This window comes from Ochlerotatus camptorhynchus, unplaced genomic scaffold (assembly GCF_037179485.1).
Source record: "Ochlerotatus camptorhynchus isolate MF236.1 unplaced genomic scaffold, CSIRO-AGI_Acam_v1.1 ptg000004l, whole genome shotgun sequence".
NCBI classification, from domain to species: Eukaryota; Metazoa; Arthropoda; class Insecta; order Diptera; family Culicidae; genus Ochlerotatus; species Ochlerotatus camptorhynchus.
In genome coordinates this window covers 1,286,847-1,309,529 of record NW_027040496.1, presented here as the reverse complement: position 1 = coordinate 1,309,529, position 22,683 = coordinate 1,286,847, and the positions used below count along the sequence as shown (strand labels likewise).

Sequence of the window (22,683 nt, the reverse complement as noted above, 5' to 3'; positions counted from 1 at the left end):
AGCCGAAAAAACACGTTATAAGTTCGCACTAAGTTCGTACTATTGCTTCTTATGCAATGGAATAACCCGTTTGGCTGTTTTTCCAAGCTTTTCCAGAACAAAGTTGTTGAGTTTATCCAGTATTATGAAACTAGAGGTGATTAGCTACCAGTTCCATTGAAATACTGAGCATAACTAGCATAAAAGATTTGTTTTAGCTATATTAAGAATTGGATTCCCTTGAAATTATTATCCATATTTCGATGCAGCTCTCCTCAGAATTTTTCTTTGATTAATCGATCGATCAACGTTTAAGAGATTTTCAGCAGTAGGTGATTGTTAGATGTTATTTCAGCATGATCAATTCATTTTGAATCCCCTTCCGGATCCGCTCGGAATGCTTCTTGAAGTTCATCCCGATTTGCTTTTAGTTCCCTTGAATTCTATTCACAATACCCATCAGACCTACCTTAGAATTCGCCAATTTTCTTGGAATACAGTCAACTCTCCATAACTTGATATTGAAAGGACCATCAAGTTATGGAATAAATACATAGTTTTGATCGTCTATAATTTTAAAATAACACTGAACCGAAATACTCCATTTTCTAGAATATATGGCCTTATATATTCATATGAATTCGAAAAATGGTTCAAGGAATAATTTTTATTGTTGAAGTTCTGAGTAGTTAATTTAATATATTGCGCTTATAAGCACAACACATGCCAGTTCTTTAAATTTAATATGTCAAGATTTCAAAGGTTCTGGTCATTTCTGGGTGTGGCACTATCGCCCTTAGAGTTTCCGGCCCTTAGGTCGAAAATCATTAGACCGAATGGCCAGACTTAAATAGGTTTAGACGAGGATCCTCACACAGTTATTTTTTTAAGATTTTAAACACTTAGATATTTGCAGGGCTGTTACAACAGGCGCGGACTTCGCGATTTTTGAGAATTTGTACTTTCAGTCGCGAAAATCGCGGAAACATTAAATGATGTCGCGAAAATCGCGAAGGGACTGATGTGCTGCCACAAAAATTGTGGATTCATTGTAACCTTTCCGCCCGGATTATTTTGCTATCAATTTTTAACCGGTTCTAACCAAACACCCTGCAAATAATCGAGAAATGATCTCAGTTCCATAAGTTACATCGGATTTACACGGAAATTCCCTGGGGTCTGTCCAATGTGAGACATTTTCATGGTTGTTTATTTCCAATATGAACATAACATTTTTCGTTATCAAATCATAAACGAATCGTATACATGCGAGTAATTGCCATGTATACCGGATATTCTAGGTTCTCTAAATCGCCCTGGAGTTCAGTTGATTTGTTCTACTATATCAACCAGGACTGCAATGATATCTGTAGTAATCAGATCTTTCAAAGTGCCGGACATATTCTAAGTGCCTATGTGCATCGTGTTCGACCTATTGCTACGTATACAAGATGTTATAGGTTCTGAAATCATTCTGGAGGTCAGATTATTTTTCTACTAAATCACCCAAGACTAATTCAATATCTGGTTGTGCAACTGTCCACTAAGTGTGTACCTACCCTACCAGCCGTACTGATGCACACTACAGAAACAGGTGCCGCTGGTAGTTGAATAAATGTATCTCTTCAGTGTATTGCATCCATTTGCATTATCAATAAAAGCAATAGTTCATATGCCTCCACTATGGCAGGACGGCCAAATAACACTAGTTTACAAAACAACATAAAAAGTGTGAACTTTAGTGGTTGACCAACGTTTCTAATGCAAAATCCTACGCTGAATTCAATGCCGTGGTCAGAAAAAATTAAAGTAGAGCCATTTTTGAGATATACAAAAATTTTGATTTTTTGAATGTTGGACAAAAGTACGATTACTAAAATGTCAATATCTTTGAAACTAGTGCACCAATTTTAAATATTTTTTTATGAATGTGAAGCTAAATAAATTTGCTATCGTTCACTAGAATATTATGTCTTAATTAAAAATTTAATGTTGAAGTCATTTAAAAATTTACAGCATTTTTTTTTTATTTTTCCTGCAAATTTTCCATAAAAATCTTGTTTAAATCAACATTTTTAATGGGATAAAAAGATTCAAAAAATCATTCCATAATTTATTCTTAAAGTCCATTAAAAACTAGAGAAAATGAGCCTTTAATGGATGAAATCGGTTGGAAATTGTCGAAGTTATGAAATTTTTTGTAAAATCATGGAAATTGAATATTCCAAGATTGGCCGTTGTCCCGCTCCTAGGTTCATGTACCACTTCCAGTAAGCCTTTCTGCGGACGTGTACGCATACGGTGCATTTCACTAACACTACCAGCTGTCACGCAAAATTAAATGGGATATTTTCAACAATATAATTTACGCTAGTGTTTGTGAGACCGCTCGGCGAGAACCTAACGCAACCAACTCAATTTGACAGCTTTCTTTCTTTAACATTGCTTAACGATGTATACGACAAAACGTGAATTCAAGTGTAAAAATGATCCTCAAAAGTTTTGTTACGCGTGTGGCAACTATATATTTACAAAATCGGTCAATTTCACTGCTTCGTTGCAAACTGCATACAGGCTTTATTTTAAAATTGATCTTGGAGACTTTGACGAACCGTGGATTCCAAAAGTATTATGTAGTTCGTGCAAAACGTGCTTGGCTAGGTGGATGTCAGGCGCAAGGTAAATTGATTTTTTGAATAACTTTCATATAAACAATTTATGTACAGCATGGTAGTGCTTTGTTCTTTCCTGATCGACATTATCTTACTTCATCTATTTTTGATAAGTGTTAATGTCTTACTTACTAACTCACTTATGGGTTATCTGTCAGTCGCTATTTGTCCTTTGACATGCCCACCCTATGGCGTCGACCGTTTTGTCATGCAACGGATTGTTATTTCTGCTTGACAAAAGTTAAGCAACAAGGACGTCACAAAACAGTTGAGTATCCACAAGTGGCTTCTATGACAAAACCTGTTCCACATTCAAGTTCGGTCCCGTATCCTGTTTATCCAAAGCGGAAACGAGCGCCCTCTGTTGAATCGACCGTTACAAAAAGTGAGGAGGAAATCAAGGAGGAATGCGAGGAAGACTTCGAGGTGGAATTGGAAAGAAACCCAAAACTGTTTACACAATCCGAATTTAATGATTTGGTGCGAGATCTCGACTTATCGAAGAAGAAATCCGAATTACTGGCATCACGCTTGAAAGAACACAACATGCTGAGCAAGGAGGTCAAAATTTCTTGTCACAGGAATCGGCACAAGAAATTTGACAAATATTATTCTACAAAGGACAAGGCATGTTTTTGCCATGACGTAAACGGCTTGTTTGAAGAGTTTGGTGAGCCATATGATCCAGCTGAATGGCGTTTATTCATCGATAGCAGCAAGTTGAGCTTGAAAGCCGTTTTACTGCATCAAGGGAAAGAGAAACCTTCTATTCCATGGAAATCGTTCCAGCGTGTTGTCACAACCTTTTTAGGAAATTTCAGAAGCCCAGATTATGAGGAAGCCGTCGATGAATTGCTCAAAAATTATCAGAAAATAGGTATAAATCAAAAATATTGTGTTTGTTACATATAATTAATTTCAAATCCTTTTATTTCACTGAACACAGGTGTGAATATGTCTTTGAAGATACATTTCCTACATTCTCACATGGATTTTTTCCCGGAAAATCTTGGTGACGAGAGTGATGAGCACGGCGAAAGTTTTACCAACAAATGAAGATGATGGAACGTCGTTACCAAGGGTTTTGGGATGAAGCAATGATGGGTGACTATTGTTGGTTTCTGATTCGAGAAACAAGTTCAAAACATCGAAGACAAACCCTAATAAACGGGTACCATACTCTAACGATATCATAGATGGTACGACCATCCCACATAAAGTTGGGATGATATCCCGAATTGGTGGTTAGGCGCTTCTTATGGTTATTGTTTATGCGGGAAGTCATTCGATTCTCAATCATTTTTAATAAAACCTAAATAAATTTCGTTTGTATCAACTCGGTTTTAAATCCTGATATGCCTTAATCAAATTGATATGTAGAGAAAATAATCTCCCATGAAAACTTTACATGCGATTTGGATGCTTACAACGACACCTAGAAAAGGAACTCTAAAGCTGTTGTATTTCAGCAACATTTTTAAGTGTTTTACAAAAATGCTCATAACTTCGACAATTTCCAACAGATTTCATCCACTAAAGGCTCATTTTCTCCGGTTTTGAATGGACTTTGAGAATAAATTATGGAATGATTTTTTGAATCTTTTTATCTCATTAAAAATGTTGATTAAAACAAGATTTTTATGGAAAATTCGCAGGAAAAATAAAAAAAATGCTGTAAATTTTTAAATGACTTCAAAATTAAATTTTTAATTAAGACGTAATATTCTAGTGAACGATAGCAAATTTATTTAGCTTAATTTTCTTAAAAAAAAGATTTAAAATTGGTGCACTAGTTGCAAAGATATTGACATTTTAGTAATCGTACTTTTGTCCAAAATTCAAAAAATCAAAATTTTTGTATATCTCAAAAATGGCTCTATTTTAATTTTTTCTGACCACGGCATTGAATTCAGCGTAGGATTTTGCATTGGAAATGATCATCACCTTACCGAGTTCAAAAATGCTGTAAACTAGTGTAATCGGTCATGTATTTTATTTACATAACACAACGTAGGAAAAGGTCCTGCCCGTGCGCGATCATAATGATCCTGGTCACGGCACCATTATTATCCCAAATGGTAATTACCCCGAATCCCTTGCGAAAAGCTATTGATTATATATTTTCCTTATATATTAAAAGAATTAATTATTTTCTCTTTTATATATTCAAAGAAGGGAATATTCCCTTCTCTATCGTTTATCCAAAGAATTAATTATTTCCTTTTCTTATATTTTCAAAGAAGGGAATATTCCCTTCTTTATCATATATATAACGAATTAATTATGTTCTCTTTCATATATTAAAAGAAGAGCATATTCCCTTCTTTATTGTATATCCAAAGAGTTAATTATTTCCTTTTTTCAAAGAAAGGAAAACGCCTTGATCCATTAAGAAGTTTTTCTATTTTTTTTATATACGCAAAAGAAGATTCCAGGAGTGACTATAATAAACAAAAATAGTCAATCTAATACATGGCATACTTTTCTGGGGAATGGTGCATTCTGAGGAATGAGATTCGGGGGAATGTTATAGAACCCTATGAATCTGTTTGGACATATTTCGATCCTACAGACTTTATTCCAGTCATGGTTGATCTATTAGAATAAATCATCTGAACTTCAGAACGATTTGGAGAACTTAAAACATCTGGTATACATGACAATAGTTCATGCATAATCCACATAGACACTGTGCACCTGTCTGGAAATATGTTGATACTATAGACATTGTCCAAATCTCGGTTGACCTAGTAGATCAAATTATCTGAACTCCAGGACGATTTGAAGAACCTTGAACATCTGGATCACTCGGAAATAGATCATGCATGATCCACATAGACACTTTGAATCTGATTGGACATTTTTCGATACTACAGACATTATTGCAGTCTTGGTTGATCTAGTAGAACAAATCAACTGATGTCCTGGACGATTTGGAAAACCTATAATTTCCGGTATACATAGTAATAAGTCGTGCATGATCCACAAAGTCGCATATATACGATTCGGTTATGATTGGACAACGAAAAGTGCTAGTTTCATATTAGAAATAAAAAAAAAAATCCATGAAAATGTCTCACCATTGGACAGACCCCAAGGAATATCCGTGTAAATACAGAACCGCTACGTGACCAACAAGTGTGACTTATGAAACTCTAGTAATTTCACGATTGTGTGCAGGATGTTTTACATTTAGGACAGCAAAATACGTAAGAGACACAAAGGTTAATTTTCAAGTAAATTTGCATTTCAAATGAAAATGCATAAATTTTTTTAAATAATGTTTCATCAAATCTAGGCCGGTATTATTCAATAGAATCTCATAATGTAAGGTGTTTTATTATGTTCATTAATTACTCAGAGTTTATACTATCCATCAATTACTCAAGATGATACAATGTTATTTTTTTTTGACGTAGACTACGTCTTACGGGAAGGTACTGGGGGTAAATCAAAAATTTAAAATTGCGACCGTCACGAAAAGGTGTAATTTTTTGAACGCTATAATCTTTGTCATTTATAGATGAAATTAAAATCCCAATACACCAATCGATAGGAAATACCTTTCGTAAGCTGTTGCAATAAACTTTTTTCAATTTTTCTTAAAAAACTGTTTTAAAAATGGACAAATAAAAAAGAATAATTTTATCACTGTTTTCATGAAATAATCGTTCTCCCCAAACCCAGCCTCATAATCAAGTACAATTTGGTTGCACATCATGCTGCTTGAATCAGAAAAGTTATAAAACAGCGCTGCTAATGTGCCTCAAAAAGTAATCGAGAAATACTTCTTGGGCTGTGTACCAATTGCCGAGTTAAATTTAACGTGACATTTCGTAAGTTATTTTCAATGTCCGAAAATGCCGGCAATTGATCAGTTTTCGAACAGAACTCAGTCACGGCTACCAAAATTTAACTTCTAGTCGGTCCGAAATAACCACGCTCATATAGCAGGGTTATTCGATAACTCACTTTTAACCACGAGTTATAAAGGGTGATACGGTCAAAATTTGGTCAATATCAACTTGACGTATTTCTTTCAATTTTGCATTTAAAAAACCTGAACACCCCTCATTTTGAAGGTGTGTGTGTGTAGAATGTTGCTCCTATTTTGATTTTGGAATTCACTCTTCAGTTGTCAAAATGCCGTCCAAGCAAGAAGAGCAGCGTATCAAAATTTTGCTCGCGCATCGCGAAAATCCGAGCTACTCGCACGCAAAGTTGGCAAAATCGCTAAAAGTTGCCAAATCAACCGTTACAAATGTAATTAAAGTGTTTGGGGAACGTTTGTCGACAGCCAGGAAGTCTGGATCGGGGGAAATCGAAAACCGGAAGCCGCTGAGACGACAAAGAGAGTTGCCGGTAGTTTCAAGCGAAACCCTAACCTCTCTCTCCGAGATGCCGCAAATAAGCTGGGTGTATCGTCTACAACCGTGCATCGAGCCAAAAAACGAGCCGGACTATCGACTTACAAGAAGGTAGTGACTCCAAATCGCGATGATAAACAAAATACGACGGCCAAAGCGCGATCCCGGAGGCTGTACACGACGATGCTGACGAAGTTTGACTGCGTGGTAATGGACGACGAAACCTACGTCAAAGCCGACTACAAGCAGCTTCCGGGACAGGAGTTTTATACGGCAAAAAGAAGGGGAAAGGTAGCAGATGTTTTCAAGCACATGAAACTGTCAAAGTTCGCAAAGAAATATCTGGTTTGGCAAGCCATCTGTACCTGTGGCTTGAAAAGCAGCATTTTCATAGCTTCCGGGACTGTCAACCAAGAAATTTACGTGAAAGAGTGTTTGAATAAACGTCTGCTGCCTTTCCTGAAGAAACACGGTTGTTCCGTACTGTTTTGGCCGGATTTGGCATCTTGCCATTACGGTAAAAAGGCCATGGAGTGGTACGCCGCCAACAACGTGCAGGTGGTTCCCAAGGACAATAACCCTCCCAACACGCCAGAGCTCCGCCCAATTGAGAAATACTGGGCTATTGTCAAGCGGAACCTAAAGAAGACCAAAAAAACTGCTAAGGGCGAGCAGCAGTTCAAGGCAAACTGGCTTTCTGCGGCGAAGAAGGTGGACAAGGTGGCTGTACAAAATCTGATGGCAGGGGTCAAGCGTAAGGCCCGGCAATTCGGATTTGGAAAAGCGGAAGCCTAACTGAATATTTTTCCTGAATTTTATGCAAATTGAACTTGAAAAAGAAATTTAATTTGATTTTTTAAATAAACGATTTCACCGATTTACACGCGTTTTCCCTTGACCAAATTTTGACCGTATCACCCTTTATTCAACTCGCCCATTGCGACACAGCCTTGGAAGTAAAATTAGCGCCATCCATAAATTACGTATATTTTTGACCAATTAACCCCCCTTCCCTCTCGGAGCGTGTTTTGCAATACACCTAATACATGGCCGGTCCCAACTTCTGAAACCTCTCTCCTCCCTCAACTACTACGTTATTTATGAAAGTTCCCTAATCATTGGGCAACTCTGAAAGACAGCAGCACACACCACACAAAATGGGTTGGACATTTATGCGAAATTTCGGTATTGATAGTCAATATTTCGCGATCAGAACATTTTAGCTTGAAATCCCTCCATTTAATTGTCGGTACATCTTTAATCTATTGATTGAATTAAAAAAATCCTAATATGGTTTTTTTTTTAAGATTTCGTGCGTTTTGCATAAGAAAACTGGAACGGGGTGTTTCTGTGGTGATAAAAAGGATAAATGTGATAAATTATCAGACGGTACCTCTATTTATGCTTTTAGATTAGCTATGAAAGTCCCTCCTACTTGGAAAATTATGCTAAAGAACGGTTTATACAACTCCAGTTTTTTTGCATAATTCTTCAAGTAGGAGGGACTTACAATGCTTATCTCTTAGCATAAATAGAGGTACCGTCGAGTTTATTTTCAGTGCTCGGTTCTGAAATTCGACAGTTAGCGTTCAAAAGGGCCTACTTGTAATGTTCGATTCTCTTCATCGATTTTCTTTTTACAGCTAAGCGAAACAATTCAAGGTTAACATTGCATTAGGTCCTAAGTAACACTGACAAGATTCTCTTCGTCGACTTTCTCCTTGAATCCACTCGGCCCAGATATTTTCAGCACACATATCGATAAAAGAAGTTTTTATCTAGCATCTAATACGACAAACACAACAAGAAACGATCCTGTGCTCAAGTTATTAAGGCTGTGTTCCATTTGGTGAATTTTTACTTAAATTTGACAGATGGAAAATTTTCAAATAAACCTGCTATTCCGGCAGACTTATTTCTGACAGACAAGGAATCAATTTGACAGACGCTTTCTCGAAAATCGGCCGATCTACAACAGAGGGATTTTCGAACATCTTAATTTATTTTCGAAGTGTCAAATCTAAGTGAAAATTTTCCAAATGGAACACAGCCTAAGTATTTTCTTTATTTGTTCAATCGGTAGATAAAAGATGTACCAAGAACTTATTGGAGGGATTCATGGCTAATTAATCATTTTGTTCGACCATTTTCCGCTGTTCCGCTGGTAAAAAGTGATAAAAATCCCCATGTAGAAATTGAGAGAAGTGGGAATAATTCGCTTTCGGTGCATATTAAGGTGAAAAAAAAGGGAACGACAACCTAAAGAAATTAATCAGGGACTTTGTCGTTCAGTTTTTTTTTTCCCGGAAATTATTGTTTAACAAGCTATAATTAATTAAACATGATTTTTCCCCATACAGTTTTACCTGCTTTACTTCCAGTTCCCAGAGAGCCAAAACATTCAAATTTGAGAGAGAAAATTTGCTCTCACGACCTCAATCACTCAACATGCCATGTATTTTTGTTGACACTCGATTTGTGATTTCCCTTTCACAGATTACAAAATAGAGTACCTGACACTACAAAACATGTCTGGTACCTCTATATATGCATTTGCTTTAACATTTGAAGTCCCTCCTTTTTTACATATTCTGCGCAAAAGATACTTTATGCCCCACCCCATACATAAAATTTGGTGGGAAATTCTGTGAGGGGTGAGCTATTTTGTATGCAGAATGTGTATAAAAGGAGGGACTTCGAATAATAATCTAAATGCATATATAGAGGTATCAGACATGTTTTGCACTGCAGTGTCCTCTGTGAACAATTATAGGAAAACAGATTGTGTGTAGTTTCCGATAGATGTCACCGCAAACAACAGCAGTGACATCTGATGGAACCTGAATGCAGAAGCTTGACAAAATGATTAATTGATATTATCTCGATCAACTATGAAATGTTGCATAACATTGATGCAAAATTGTGCACTCCGTTTTTGTGTGTGCATTTATTTTTAGCGTTTTGAAGTTGAATCGCTGAGGATCAATCTCATTACCATAGAAAAATTTCAAGATTACAGATATCAGCTCTCACAAAACTTATAACAAAGAAACTGGAACTTCACGTTTGTTGCAGTCCAGTACACAAGGAGTTTCAATTTTGAGCGATGTCACAACCGTCCAAGATTTGTGTCCTAGAAATCTTGAAGTGATAGGGAATATCAGCCATCATGACGGTCATTGTCGGACGCTTCAATGAATCACTTGAAGAAAGCCTTACTCATATCTGATTGTAATTTAGGAACCAAATGAAATAGAATATGTATTCGCATTTTGATGAGGCCCTGGATTTAACCAAGTTTTACTAAGTAGGAAATCCAAAATATGTACAAAGGACCAAAATAATAGGTTATTTCGACTGTATTTTAAATCAATATCTAGAAAAAATGCACGAGAATTTCTCTACACAGCTTAACGTAGTCTACGTCAACCCTGCGGTCGTGTCTTGTACACAACCCCACCATTTTTTTATAAACGAAACGTTGATTATTCTTTCTCACCAATCAAACGCAAATTACCGGCATCATTGGATAGGGGAAACTTTCCTCAACCCAAAGATGGTGTTAGTTTGAGTAGCCGAGTCTTGAGTCACGAGAAAAGGGTTTCCGAAGTTTTGTTCGGAATAGCTGATATGCTCTTTTCTGTTGTTGGTCGTGATTTGCTCGATTGGTTCCGCTATTTGACAGCTCAATTGGTTCCCGAGATTCTATCCGCCAGACTATGAATATAGCGACTATAGAGTGGACAACACACGGGTCCCGTAATGTCAACATCCATGGTGCGGCTCCAGTCTGCTCCGTTTTATTATTTAAGATTTCATAAACTTATTGATATTAGGAAGAAATCTCGATTACTTTTTCGAAGGGACTTATCAGCTGCTGAAAACAATGCATTAATATAAATTAATGGGGTCCGACTACATTACCTAAACATTTCCATCTATCTCCGTTTTCAGGTGACCACCACGACAACCGGTCCCTTCCAGTACGAAAGCTTTCATGTATTCGACTGGACCGAGTACCTGCGCGAATCCGGTAGCGTCCCGGCACCTGCAGAATGTTTCAAACAGGCCCTGGTGCCGCCGACGAATGAGTACAAGATCGGCATGAAGCTGGAAGCTCTCGACCCGCGGAATGTCACCTCAACCTGTATAGCAAGTGTGGTCGGTGTGTTGGGATCCCGACTGCGGCTTCGGCTCGACGGCAGTGACAACAAGAACGATTTCTGGCGACTGGTGGACTCGACGGAAATTCATCCGATTGGTCACTGCGAACAGACCGGAGAAATGCTACAACCGCCGCTCGGATTCCGTATGAATGCCAGCAGTTGGCCGACGTTCTTGCTGAAAACGCTCAACGGAGCCCCCATGGCACCAGCCCATATTTTCGTTCCGGAACCACCCACGCCCAAGTGCAATTTGTTTCAGGTTTGTCTAGAATGTGATTGATTAAATTTTACTGTTTATGGTATTATTCAATAAACAAATTTGCCAATAGGTTGGTCAGAAACTGGAAGCAGTCGACAAGAAGAACCCGCAACTGATTTGCTGTGCGACAGTGGATGCGGTAAAGGAGGATCAAATCCACGTAACGTTCGATGGTTGGCGAGGTGCTTTCGACTATTGGTGTCGTTATGATTCGCGGGATATTTTCCCTGTTGGGTGGTGTGCCAAAAGCTGCCATCCCATGCAACCTCCCGGTCAGAAGAACAAAATGGACGGCAGTGGTAGCCGATCGAAGGGATCTCGTTCTTCGTATACCATGATTTCCGAACCGGATTCTATGACACCGACTAGCCCAGTGACGGCTCATTTCCACAGTCGATGCAAGGGCGGACCGTTCATCAATAGCTCCAAGCTGCCGTCTATGGTCACCGCTCCGAACCACCAGACGTTGGCCAAACTCTGTCTGCAAGAAGTACTAGCAGCTTCCAAGGATCATTCCCAACTTTCACCTTTGCTGTTTGGCCTTGACGGCGAAGTACACATCGTGACCGCTGCCGGTAAGAATTTCACGGTGAAAATCCCTGGCAGCATCCGGCAGAAAGGTAACAATGTACTGTCAGAGTTCCTGGAGACACTGTGTACTGCATGTAGAGCATGTAAACACCTGATCACCTTGGAACCTGGTCCAGAGCAGTGCGATATTTGTATGGTGCAATCTACCCCGCTGAAGAGGCCGATCAAGACCGAACCTACCGTACGGTCAGCAAGTCCACCTCCGACAGCAGCCTCCTCACCAAAGGCAGCCGCAACAACTCGGGAATCACAGCACGAGCACCCACGAAGTCCTTCACCGAAGCGTAAAGCGGTCGAACAGGAAACGGCAACCTCAACGACAAACAACGAGCCAAGCTCGCCCTCTCCGCCGCCACTGTCGTCAGCGGTTGTTGGTAAGCCTTGTTATGTTCTTATAGAATATTTAAAATTTGAGCATAATTAACCAGTTGTTATCATTAGTATTAGTTAGTATCGATCTCATGTTATTATTACATAGCCTAATTCAGATGCTCAATCGGAGAACGGAATTTGATTTTTGATTAGACTATGGAACATTTTTCCGCTGAGCAATTCGCATGTTAACGCATGTATTATTTGATCGTATCATATCGATGTAAATTTAAATACGTAAACTTTGTAGACATATTGAACAGAGGATTGAAAAATGGCACTTGAAAATAGGGCTTCCCTTAGCATAGTCAGTAAAGGCATGGAATCAAAGTCAGGAGACGGTGGTTGGATAATCCCTTGACTTCCTTATGCAGAGTATGAATGTGCTTGCCACAAAATATACTAATGTACCAATAGGTTTCGGAAGCTATGTTTAAATAATATTCCTGGATTAATTCGCATTATGCATGGTTTAACGTCAATAACTTCCTCTACTATCCGAAACGTGCAACTGTCTTGGTATTTCCTTCTAATCCTTAAATATGTCTAACCCTTTGTCCTTATTTTCAAGCCGCCGTCCATCTAACGCCATCATCAACGGTAACAGGTCCGCCTCCGTTACCGACCACACCGATCGCATCGAACAGTAGAACGTTAAAATCGGAACATCAGAACCCAGTAGCCGCAGCGGTTGCCGCAGCCACAGCTGCCATAGCAGCATCCTCTTCATCATCCACCGTGTCTGCTTCTGCGGCATCACCCGCACAGGCACCGATCCCAGTAGCACATTCAACCCCGACGGCAAACGTTGCTCCGGCGCCTGCAGCCACCACCATTGTTCCGAGTATCCCGGTGCAACCTAGCACACCTTTGGCCGTTCCGATTCAAACTTCGCCATCGTCCTCGGTGGCTACTTCGATACAAGTGTTAGCTGCAGCCCCCGTCGTGCTACAATCGTCTCCGATGGCCGTGCATCTGGCGCCGATTCCAATACCGATGCCGACCACAATCGTACCCGTACCATCACCCAGTCAACAGATACCGCGTGGTCAAACCAGTGATTGGACCATCGAGGATGTGATAAAGTTCATTGCCGTACAAGATCCGGCATTGGCCATCCATGCCGATCTCTTCCGGAAACATGTAAGTAGCTCTACTTTCAGTTTAGTGATTCTTAATCGGCAAGAATTTTGAAGTACGAATATATTTCCGTTGACTCGTGTCTAGTGAGTTGGGGGAATGCTTTTGCATGCCGCAAAGAATTTCGATGAGAGTATAAAAGGAATTCTGGGAATAATTATGAGTAGCATTTCAAGGAAGTTCTGACCAGAATACTGAGGTAATTTTTAGAAGACTTCCAAAGGACTTGTGCGGAGGGTTCTGAATAGAATTTCTAAGTAATTCGGGGCGACATTCCATGGGGAATTTTGATTCCAAAAGAATTCTGAGAATATTTTGTTCCTCTCGCACAATTAAAATGTATTTCCAGTGTCCTTGATTAGTGCATGTCGTAGTCGTATTACTACATCACTACCTATTGAGAAATAGCGAAGTAGTTGTCATTCCTGCCTTTGTCGCAAGAAACCTATTCTAATTATTCGGTGCAATGGTCAATAAAATTAACGTTATTTGACAAAAAAAAAACCGGATAATTACCTACTGCTTTCATGCTTACCTGAGATTCAAATAATGTAAATATTTCAGAACTGTGCACTGAAGATGCGCCCCTTTGTCAATCAACATCAGATCCCTTGGCACTAAAATCAAGCAATGCCATCGATATTGGACATGCATCAGAGCCCTATAGTGTTAACCACTTTGTTGGGGGCCTCCCTTAGCTCAGTCGGTAAAAGCTATAAAGCAAGACCATGATGGAGGCGGCTAAGTTCGATTGGCGGTCCGGTCTAGAAATTGTTATGTAAATCGTAACAAGTACTAAAATGTGTTCTTTTGATAACTAAAAATAAAACCTACATATTCTCATAGTTTGAAATAGTTTGGGACTAGGGTTTGAGGGTAGATCTTACGCCGTTTCGCCCTACTAAGGAGTGATCTACGCGCACTAAGAGTTAAGGTGTTTCGCTGTGAGATCCTTATTCTCGCTTCCACTTCGAAATTTTAAGTGCACAAATATCAGCTCAACGTTACTCAACGTTTGCTGTGCTGCAGCATACATGCAGTAGCAATTTTAGGTGAAATGAGGCACTAATTTCCGAGATTTGTGTAATTGAAAATTTTATGTGGAAGTGCAGTTATAGCCTACGTGGCGGCCATTTGTGGACTCTACAAGGAATCACCTTAAGGGAATAAGTTAATTAGTTTTTGAAGAAAATGCAAAGGGTATTTTGAGGATTCCTAATTTCAACGAAAATATAAGAGGGAAAGAGAATTACGAGAATAAATCCGAGAGAATTCTGAAGAGAGTTCAAACGGAATTTTGAGGGTAGTGTTTTCACAGGAATTTAAACACAATTACAAAAAAGGAGACTTCGAGGAGAATTCCATAATAACTTTAAGCAGCATTCATTGGCAATTCTGAGCAAATTTGTTTAAATTATTTTTTTTTTTTTTTTTTTTTTTTTGTAATTACTTTATTTGTACAGGCTCAATCGAATAAACTTTACAGAGCCGAGTTATCCTTTGCGTTATACATTGTTAATGTCTTATATTTAAAGTTAAAGGAACTGGACCGAGTACTCGCGGTCGTCTCGAGGTTAGTGGAGATTTACAATTTTTTGGATGGGAAAAGGGAAGAAGGAGGTTTTAAATGTGGTTTACGATATAACTATTTAATTAATCCTAAAGCATGAAATTATTTCTATTCATCTTGAAAACAAACATTGAAAAAAAAACCCCCCAGACGTACAAAACACAAACTAAACACAAGGTTAATCAAACTTACAATCTAAGGTTAATATCCTTAAAGTAAACATATATGAGTTTCATAAACTCCAGATCGCGTCTAGCCAAAATATCCCGAACTGGAACATTAGGTTGTCTACCTCGAGCCCGAAGGGAATCATAAAAAAGTGATCTGACTCCACGATACTCCACACAAGACCAAAGGATGTGATCAGCGTCCTGGTAACCTTGTCCACATTCACAGAGATTGCTGTCTGCCAACCCCACACGGAACAAGTGAGCGTTTAGACAATAGTGATTGGACATGAGACGAGACATCACGCGTATGAAGTCTCGACTCAAGTCCAACCCTTTGAACCATGCAAACTTCGACACCTTAGGGATAATTGAATGTAGCCATCGTCCCAAGCTCCCTTCACTCCATTGATGTTGCCAGCTAACGAGCGACTGCTGACGATAAATAGAGAAAAAATCACTATAGGCGATCTGTCGATCATAAATGTCGCCTTCCATAGCGCCCACCTTCGCAAGTGAATCCGCCTTCTCATTGCCCAAAATTGAGCAATGCGAAGGGACCCACGCGAAGGTGATGATGAAAGAGCGCACGGATAAAGCACTAAGCAGTTCTCGTATTTTCAAGAGAAAATACGAGAAGTGCTTTACCGGCCTAATGGAACGGATAGCCTCGACAGAACTGAGACTATCCGTAAAAATAAAGTAGTGGTCTGGAAGAAGTGAAGCAATAGTTTCCAAAGTGTAGTGAATTGCTGCCAGTTCAGCCACATACACAGAACAAGGAGCTTGAAGTTTTCGAGAGGCGCTATGAAATTCATTAAATACACCAAAACCAGCGGACTCCTCTATTAGAGATCCATCTGTGAAAAACGTTCTTGCAGAATCAACATGGCCAAACTTTGCAGCGTATAATGACGGAGCAATCATAGGACGATGATGCTCTGGAATTCCGCGGATTTCCTGCGTCATAGATAAATCAAAATTCACTGAATTGCCGAAATCGGAGAAGACTACACGATTGGGAATATTTCTTGAAGGGCTGACATCCTGTGTTAAATAAAGGTAGTACAAAGTATTCTGAGCAAAGTTGCAGGACATGCTAATGTTGAAATTCAAAAATAAGTCTGAAGGTTATATCAAAAAAATTTCGAGACATATTCAAGGAACATTTAATTGTGGAGAGGTAGCATGTCATAGTATTATGCAGTGGCGTTTCCTTAACCTCAATCTACCTGTGCACCAATTCTCAAAACATGAACAATTATCAAAATTTTGCATGCAATGGATAGATATCGAGTAAACTAGAAGATTAAATGTATTTTTCAACCGATTCTAGTATGAATATGGCATTAAATCTGGTTTTGAAAGTTGGTGCACAGGTAAAAAGTGAGGTTACGGGACGCCACTGGTATTATGAACTGATTTTTTTTTTGTATTGAGAATGTGACGTTCAACTTGCTCCTCTGCACTGATTTCGCTTATCAGGTGCAAAAATGTGGGGCAAGTTGAAATCTAGCGTTTATAATCAGGCGCAGTCTTGTAAGTGGTCACCGTAGTCGAAATATTTTCTGTGATAATCGACTGCCTTTGCTTCCGACACTTGTAAAACAAGCTATCAAATTACAGTACCAAACTAAAATGTCATATGACAGGCTCTGCCATACGACACTGTTGCCGAAGACCGTCACGAATATATGTATTTTAGTTTTTCTCATAAGAGCTGCTGATGTTGTGCTTGTGTGAATTCTGAAAATAGCAAGCAACAATATCATAGTAATAACATTTCAGATCAAAATTGGTTTAATTTACACCAAATTGAGGAATTAGAACAAAATCACACATGTCATATGATAGTTATTTGAAAAATTTCCTTTTGCTCTAATGTTGTTCTACCGTTTGTGTTGTGTAAGAGAGACGACGGTAGAGCTTGAGAGTACGAATAAAAAGAAAGACTGTCGCGCATGACAACAAAGCGAGTGTCGTAAAAAACGTCAACAGTTTCAAACCCTGATCAGGCGTAACTGCGATGATAGATTCTCTTCATCGATTTTCTATTTACATTACACACTTAAGATTTTTTACAGGAGTCAGTATTTTTTACTGGGTTTTTGAGTTGCTAAAAAGGGGAGTACTACGAAAGACCGAAATAAACAAAACTCGATGAACATTTCAAATGGTCCTATCTGCTTTGATCGATTCTCTTCATCGACTTTCTCTGCAACTGCAATTGGACAATTCAACGAGGTGACTCAGTTGTAAGAGCTAAAAAGGCTTCAGATGCAGAATGAGAGAGAAAGTGATAGTTAGCTTTATATTTTCAGATGTTCCAAAATATTCAATGACGATGATGGCTTCGTTCAAGATGAAATTCAATATGGGAGGTATTCTCAAATCGAAAATCGTCATTAGCAGCGATATTGCTCTTGGTCCGTTTTGCTGAACGTTCTAGTTACACACATTCAACTGCTTGCGCAACTCGCTACCCAATCAGATTGTTGTGTATGCGTAAATAAACCGTTCACCTCTATCGCATCTCTCATTTCCTTACACGCTATTCAGAATCTACCCAGTGACTGGGTAGATGGCACCCATTCTTGTGCTATTAAAATGGGTAAAGTTTACCCTGTTATCAAATGTCAACATCTGAGTAACCGTTACCCAGTTTCTGTCGCAGGTACGTTTACCCAGATTTGGGTAAATACATGTTTACCCATTTTTGATAGGTTCACTTTTGACCGATCTGAGTGGATTCTACCCAAATTTGGGTAGTTTTTAAATAGCGTGTACCGTTCTCTTACCCGCAGGTTACCACTTACTAGTTTGTCCCAAAGAGTCAGCAAGTGAGAAAACCTCTATATTTAATTGCATCTTGGCTTCATTTTTTTGTGAATGCAAACCATTTAACGTGCCGAGTCAGTTGTGCGAGCAGAAAGGCTAACAGATTGTTAGGATGTGGTTTTAAACAAATTCGGTTTTTGATAAATTTTAGGCCTTTTTGGTTTTCGGCTTTTTCGATTTTCGGCCTTTTGTGGTACCTTAGAATATTTTCGGCCTTTTGTGATTCGGCCTTCTGTACGGGTCCCCTAGAAAGGTCGGTAAACAATCGAATGATTGCTATCCGTACCCGAGCAAAGTCTGAGATCAAATTGAAAACTAATTTTAATGTTGTGATGTGCTAACGGTTAAAGTATCAATATTTAGAGCAAAAAAAAAATCCTGTGACATCACATTGAAAACTAATTCTGCTATCAGTGAGAGCAAACAATTTGATGTACATTTTTCCTGTTGTTAACAAAACGAGTAGGGGAAATGGATGTAATGTTGGCCTAAATGCCCCTAATTTGGGCCCATACATAAATTCAGCAATCGACCAAATTTTCAATAGCGACCAAAAATATCCATTGATACCGTCCCAATGATTAGTATCGTCCCAATAAAATTGATAAATAGCAGATTTTTAGCGATGGGCCCAATCTTAGATCCATAGGCCAACATTGGAGCCATTTCCCCTACATGTTCAACAACATATTTTTTCAAAGAGTAAATGTAGGCTCAGGTGAGGCAAGAGTGCCATCCTCATTAATTATTTTGAAAATAAACACATTTTCAATGCATGAATGGACGAAATGAATTAGCCAACGAGCTAAAAATGTCACTATTAACTGACATAACCCCAAGCCGTCGAAACTTCTTAAAAGTACCAAGGCTTCAAAATGCGTGTCGATTCATGAAGGACATGGCTGGTTATCAACAATGCAATGATCAATCATTATGCAAAGTATGGCTATCTACTTTCATTTAGAACAGGTAGAAACCAGGTTGGATCAGTGGTTGGCCATCCGGAACGGAAAAAAAACCCGGAAAAGTCCCGATCAAAATGCAGTCGATTCATGTTGACATGACTGGTTCTTGGCAATTTGGTTACCTATCTACTTTTGAACGGCTATTTGGGACTATCTACTTTTGAACGAACCAGACAGGGATCTGATTGGACTAGTGGTGGCTCTGCGGAAATTCGGATTCACCGGGAAAAAGGTCAATTGCTGAAAGTAGACCTAGAGATCCGCGGTTTTCTCTAAATTGCATTCAATGATGAGCATAGAGGAAATATGCCATCACCATATCAATTATGCTACCGCACGGAAACAAATCCGATTCCATTTTCATGATTAAAAATCATGAAATGAAAAAAACTTGTCATCCCATGAACATCATGATTTTGCCATGGAAATTCATGATTTCATAATGCAGTGGAATCAAGACCGCTACAAGCATTACACGTACTTGGCAAACCTTATACGCCTTTTGACTTCCATATTATACAAGTACTGCTAGTATAGTGGTCAAAGTATGGGTTTAATGATCTCAAGGTTCTTGGTTCGAAGCCAGTCTGATGCTTTATTTGATTCTTTTTACATTTTTTGGTAAATATTAAACCCATGAGCTCATGATTTCAACTCGGATGATTCATGATTTTGGGTATGTTTGCTGCGTTACGCAAAAGTTGCTGATATCATGAATATTATTCATGGTGTATTTTCATAACATGAAAATACGCTGTGTTCATGAAATCATGAGTCATTTGTCTAATTTCGGAGATCGGATTTTTTCCCGTGCGGGTGGCCAGGAAACGGTCCTATGGATATCCCGAATAACTGGTAAATTGGTTGTAGAGAATGGATGGACTGGGCTAGTAAAGTGAAATAACTTTGGTTCGCTTTAAGAGTTCATTTAAATAGTTTTCATTTAGTGTGTGAACATGGGTACGATGTAATCCCTGTGACAGTGGGAAAATCAAAACAAAACCTCTCGTTCAGAGATTTTCTCGGCTCTATTTCTCTTTCACTCTCCCTCGTTTCCGCAAGCTGTCCATGCCCACGGTTCAGCGGGACAGTTTTGAAAACGATCTTGAAGTGTGAAGTTTTGTGCTAACAAAATGCTGCGCAAGGATTACGGTCCATTTCCAAATGGCGGAAATCTTCTTTCCTTTATTTAACGCCGGTCTCTGTTCCGCAATCAAGTGCCAATCACCGACGGACATCGATTGCCATCCATTGACGACAATCGAATGTGCAGGAAGGCAGCTTCCACACCTGCGTAGGATATCGCACCCATTCACAACACACATCGGCCGGGACCAACGGCTTTACTTCCCTTCCGAAGGAAGACGTGACCAGAGATGTTTATGCATCAGAAAAATCCCATCGACCTCGGCTGGGATTGAACCCAGACCCATTGGGGTGTTAGAAATCAGTCACGCTTACCACTACACCACCGGCGCCGGCAAATAGCGGAAATCACGACATTGGCCAATTCCTTTTTTTTTTTTTTTGTAGTGATCCAGTGGCAGCAACTTGCTAAAACTCTACACTGGACCCCTTTTATTGATAAATTTTGCTTCTATGAGCCTCTATTTTAAATCAACACACAGACGTTCCTAGGCTATGGTGCCCGTGTGGTCACTATTGTTTTTGTGCTGATCCAAATAGTTTTGATAATATAATTGCGCATTCTTGTTTTTTTAAAAGGTTGATTTTCGTCCCAGTCTTGTCTTCTGTCGTCACTTATTTTGTCATTTTGTCTTGTGTATTAACCCCCACTTGTCTTGTTTATTGTGTCAACTTGTGTCTATTGTCCTTCCCCATCTGTTACTCTGTCTTGACTAATTTCATTGATATATAAAAATAGTAATATCAATTACAGGATAATATGGTCATTTCTCGATTACTTTTTCAAAGGGAAGCACCAGCTCCTGCAAACAATGCATCCGATCGTCGATCCGGCGCAACCGGCATCTCGCACACGCTTATCAACACCACCAGCAGATAGAGGAAAATTTCCCCTATCTGATGATAGTGCCAGCACGCGCGGGCGAGCCACCAGTTACGCCAAATCGACGACCAAACGCACCGCCTACAAAAGCCGATACGCTTCCTTGAAAAAGTTACCGAGATTTCTACTAATTAATGAATTATTGACAATTACCTCTCATGATCCTTGGCTCTGATTTTAACTTACCATTATTTATCAAATACCTCTCCCAGAATATATAACTCCCCGATGCTTTGTTGGTTTCTGGTCTCATTTGGATTGGTCCTGAATTTGTTTGACATCCTGTTCGAAGTAATTCTTTGAGTTCCAGCTTGTACGTGTCTCACGTCATATGATTCGCCATTCATAAAGATAATGGGTTAAAAGGTAGATTAGTATTAGTTGTACTTGATCCAAACAATAGAAAGAAGCATAGATGACTTAGTAGAAAAATAAAACTAATAAATAACTAAAAGTACAATGGATAAGTGTTAGTTCCGGGATCATTTTAGTGTTAGTAGTTATGTTAGTTTTGATCCGTATTCAGCCCTGCTGGCCCCTCAAGCACTATTTGCAGCAATTGTGATAAGATTATGCGACACTGCTACTACTACCATAGAGGTAACTCTAAGACCACTGGGTCCCGAAGAAAATCATTATTATTTTTGGCTCACTCAGTACCACAACAACGGTCCCAAGCAGTCCCAAGCTATTTCACTCATCCCTGCATGTTCTGCATGAATCCACACACCCCTGATGTTATCTGTCAAACTTTCATAGCGAATCAAAACAAACATAGTGTAGTAATAGAATTTCAACTAGAATAGGGTACGTTAATCGTTTGCTTGGGACCAATAAGATACTAAAGTGGTGAGCCAATTTAAAATCGTTAGTTTCGTATTGATTGTTGCTACTACTATGTTAGATGTATGACTTGTCAATTTTCGCAACGCAATGTCTTTCAATAAATCACTCAATCAATTTGATGTTTGAAAATTTGCTCAAAAGGGCTTTGTTGACACCTCATACCTTACCGAAAACTAAAGCACAACAATCCTAATTCTTATTTCAAACCTATCAACATATTTAACACATCTTTCCTAAAACTTCACTTGTTCGTAAGCGCCTGGTTGAAGATATGACTTTCGCTATTGACATTGTCTGTAATTAACAAATACACTAAATAGGAAGATTTATTATACAACTTCATAGGCTAGTCGCCTCCCTAAGCGGACCCCCCGCGTCCTATCTCTTATGTTAATTAACTTTCTGAATTCTATAATTGAAGTTTATTTAATAAATAACTGAAATCTCTAATCTACCTACATAACCCATGCTTTTAAACTACAATTTAACGTGTTTCAAGTACTTCTGGCTTTTACATATCTTATCTTATATCTTTGTTCGTCCCAGATGACACCTTCAAGTGACTAAAATGCTTCACTTTGAAGTTAGTTTCCAAGCTAATTTTAAATTGTATATTGTATAGGGTAAATGTTCCAACTACGCTCTCACGTTTCCACTATGTCGCACCACAAAAATACACATGGGTATGTCACAATAAAAGCACACCACAGTGGAAAACCCGA

The 22,683-nt window shown here is 38.9% G+C and overlaps 2 protein-coding genes across 2 annotated transcripts in view; both read left to right on the top strand.

Moving 5' to 3' along the window:
* Positions 1-22,683, top strand: part of LOC135714370 (8-oxo-dGDP phosphatase NUDT18-like) — a 249,672-nt gene that overhangs the window by 34,483 nt on the left and 192,506 nt on the right. The gene's annotated exons all lie outside the window — the stretch shown is intronic.
* Positions 1-22,683, top strand: part of Scm (Polycomb protein Scm) — a 36,528-nt gene that overhangs the window by 2,049 nt on the left and 11,796 nt on the right. The window contains exons 2-4 of the mRNA XM_065237175.1: positions 10,973-11,443; positions 11,514-12,408; positions 12,978-13,549. Of these exons, the coding sequence (XP_065093247.1) occupies positions 10,973-11,443; positions 11,514-12,408; positions 12,978-13,549 (1,938 nt within the window). The remainder of the gene's footprint in view (positions 1-10,972; positions 11,444-11,513; positions 12,409-12,977; positions 13,550-22,683) is intronic.